Source organism: Myotis davidii, unplaced genomic scaffold (assembly GCF_000327345.1).
Source record: "Myotis davidii unplaced genomic scaffold, ASM32734v1 scaffold356, whole genome shotgun sequence".
NCBI classification, from domain to species: Eukaryota; Metazoa; Chordata; class Mammalia; order Chiroptera; family Vespertilionidae; genus Myotis; species Myotis davidii.
In genome coordinates this window covers 797,166-799,355 of record NW_006288188.1, presented here as the reverse complement: position 1 = coordinate 799,355, position 2,190 = coordinate 797,166, and the positions used below count along the sequence as shown (strand labels likewise).

The 2,190-nt window shown below is 40.9% G+C and overlaps 1 protein-coding gene across 1 annotated transcript in view; it reads right to left on the bottom strand.

Annotated features, from left to right (window-relative positions):
- SPARCL1 (SPARC like 1) overlaps positions 1-1,649 on the bottom strand; it is a 58,540-nt gene extending 56,891 nt beyond the window's left edge. The window contains exon 1 of the mRNA XM_006760049.2: positions 1,524-1,649. Coding sequence (XP_006760112.1) covers positions 1,524-1,551 — 28 coding nt within the window. The 5' untranslated portion in view covers positions 1,552-1,649. The remainder of the gene's footprint in view (positions 1-1,523) is intronic.
- Positions 1,650-2,190: the final 541 nt, after the last annotated feature.

Below are 2,190 nucleotides of genomic sequence, written 5' to 3'. Positions count from 1 at the left end.
CTTGGTTTGTAGCTGTATCATTCTAATCTCTACCTCTGTCTTCACATGGCTTTCTTCCCGCATGTGTCACCTCTGAATCTCTCTGTCCTATTTTCCTCGAAGGACACCAGTAATTGGATCTATGGCTCATCCTCGTCCAGTATGACTTTATCTTAATTACATCTGCAAAGACCCTATTTCCAAATAAGGTTCCATTCACAGGTACCAGGGTTTTGAAGCTTGAACATACCTTTCTGAGGGACACATTTCAACCCACTACAAGGTTAAGTTGCAGATTTGACTCTAAATTTCTAGTTGATCAAAGGAATGAGGTAAATATGATTAGTGGAAGAATTCATAATGTAAAAAATTTCAGAAAGTACATGCAAGACACTAGGTAAAAAAGCAAATGGTACCCTTACAGCATGCTTGCAATATCGTGTTTCTTTTAGATGTTTCCTATAGCATCCCTTGGTGGATAGGTAATGGAAAAGGGCTAAAGTGCAATTAAGTAAAGACATTTTGTGAGACGGTGACAAATGATCTGTGATATTTGTTCTTCAATATTGACATAAGCAAAACTCAAAACTGAAGAAAACAAACAAAAAACACACAACAACACACCACACCAAAAACAACAACAACAAACCCCCCAAAACTAACTGCTATTTGTAGTAATTCTTACCTTTCGTCTGTGGAGTCAGTTTGAACCTAGTTGTCCCAGATAAAATATATATGTATATATCGCTTTAATTCATAAATTAATTGATAAATTCTAAATTGAAGGACAATAGGAGTTGAAGTTCAATGTCTGCTATTTTCTTGTACCTCCAATCTTTTGTGCTTACCTCCCTATCAGGTGCCAGACTAACAAAGTATATTCAACAGGCCTAATAGGATCGTGCTGATCACTGATGCCATTGAATACTACCAGAAATAAATTCTACTACCTGGCAATCTAAATTACACCAATCAAACCCTTGGAAGATAAAGCCCATGTTCAAAATCCTTCTTTTCTCTGGAAGAAGTATGGTAGAGAATTGATGATTCAGAGAGCAATTTCCAGCACTGAGACTTTCTAGCTGTGTGACCTTAGGCAAATTACCTAACCTCTCTGTGTCTCCATGTCTTATCTGTCAAATGAGGATGATAGTAATACCTACTTCATAGGGTCATTTTGAGGAAAAGAGGTGCTTTGTCCAACTGTGACTGGACTAGGGTTTAATAAATAATGATGATGATGATGAAGGCCATCAATATGGAAGCCGAATGTTGCTGGAGATTGTCATGGAGCCTTCTGTAATAGACATTAGAACGCCTCCTCTTTTCACATATACTCTGTGAGGGATGATGACTTTCATGCAGAGGGATGAAACACATCCTTTTAGTCAAGCTCTGTAAACACAGCAGCTGCTCACATCAATCCCTGGAGTTCTATGTCCCTGCCTTTTTTCAGACAGAACCCTCACTGAGTTTGGGAAAACGGGGGTGGACTACACACTAGCAATGTGAACTGTGTAGCCGCTCTCTTGTTCCGACCTTACCTTGGGAGAGACTTTGAGCCCGATCCATCCAATTGCCTGGTGTGCCGATCTCTTGTCCAAGGGAGCGGCAGCTGGATCACTTCATATTTCTGTGCATTTGACCTGCAGGATGTGTCTCGTTTACCAAGACTGGAGTTTATATTCAGGCCTTCTCCCGGGTGAGGTCACTGCAGTTGCTAGCCAAAAGCTGCCCGACTCCTAATCTGTCTGATGTTTTTCTGGCTCCCGTGTTAAGTTCCCAGAGCAAGATGTTTTAGACTAAGAAGGACTGTTTGTGTGATGAAGCAATCCTACTCCGGAGATTTGTTCCAGTGGCTGTGCTTTCTTCTAGGCTTTGAGCAGCAGCATTTGTATTTTTGTAAATACTTCAGTTGTGAAAGAGACCGGAGCTGTTATAGAGATTCCGTGTGATTTGGATGTACATGTGAGAGCTGGTGATACTATGCTGAAGCTCTAGCTGTAGCAAATGGTAGGAGAACCAGGCTAGGACTGGTTGGAGTTTTCACTGGCATTAATGGGCTGGCCACTCAAATGGAGACAATGTGAACAATTTGTACCATGTCTGTTCTCTCTAGTATTTCTCAAAAATTTCTTTCATTATCACTTTCCCAAGGGGTTTTTTGAATATTTTTTCCTGTCTCCACCCTCCCCCCACTCCACGAAGTTG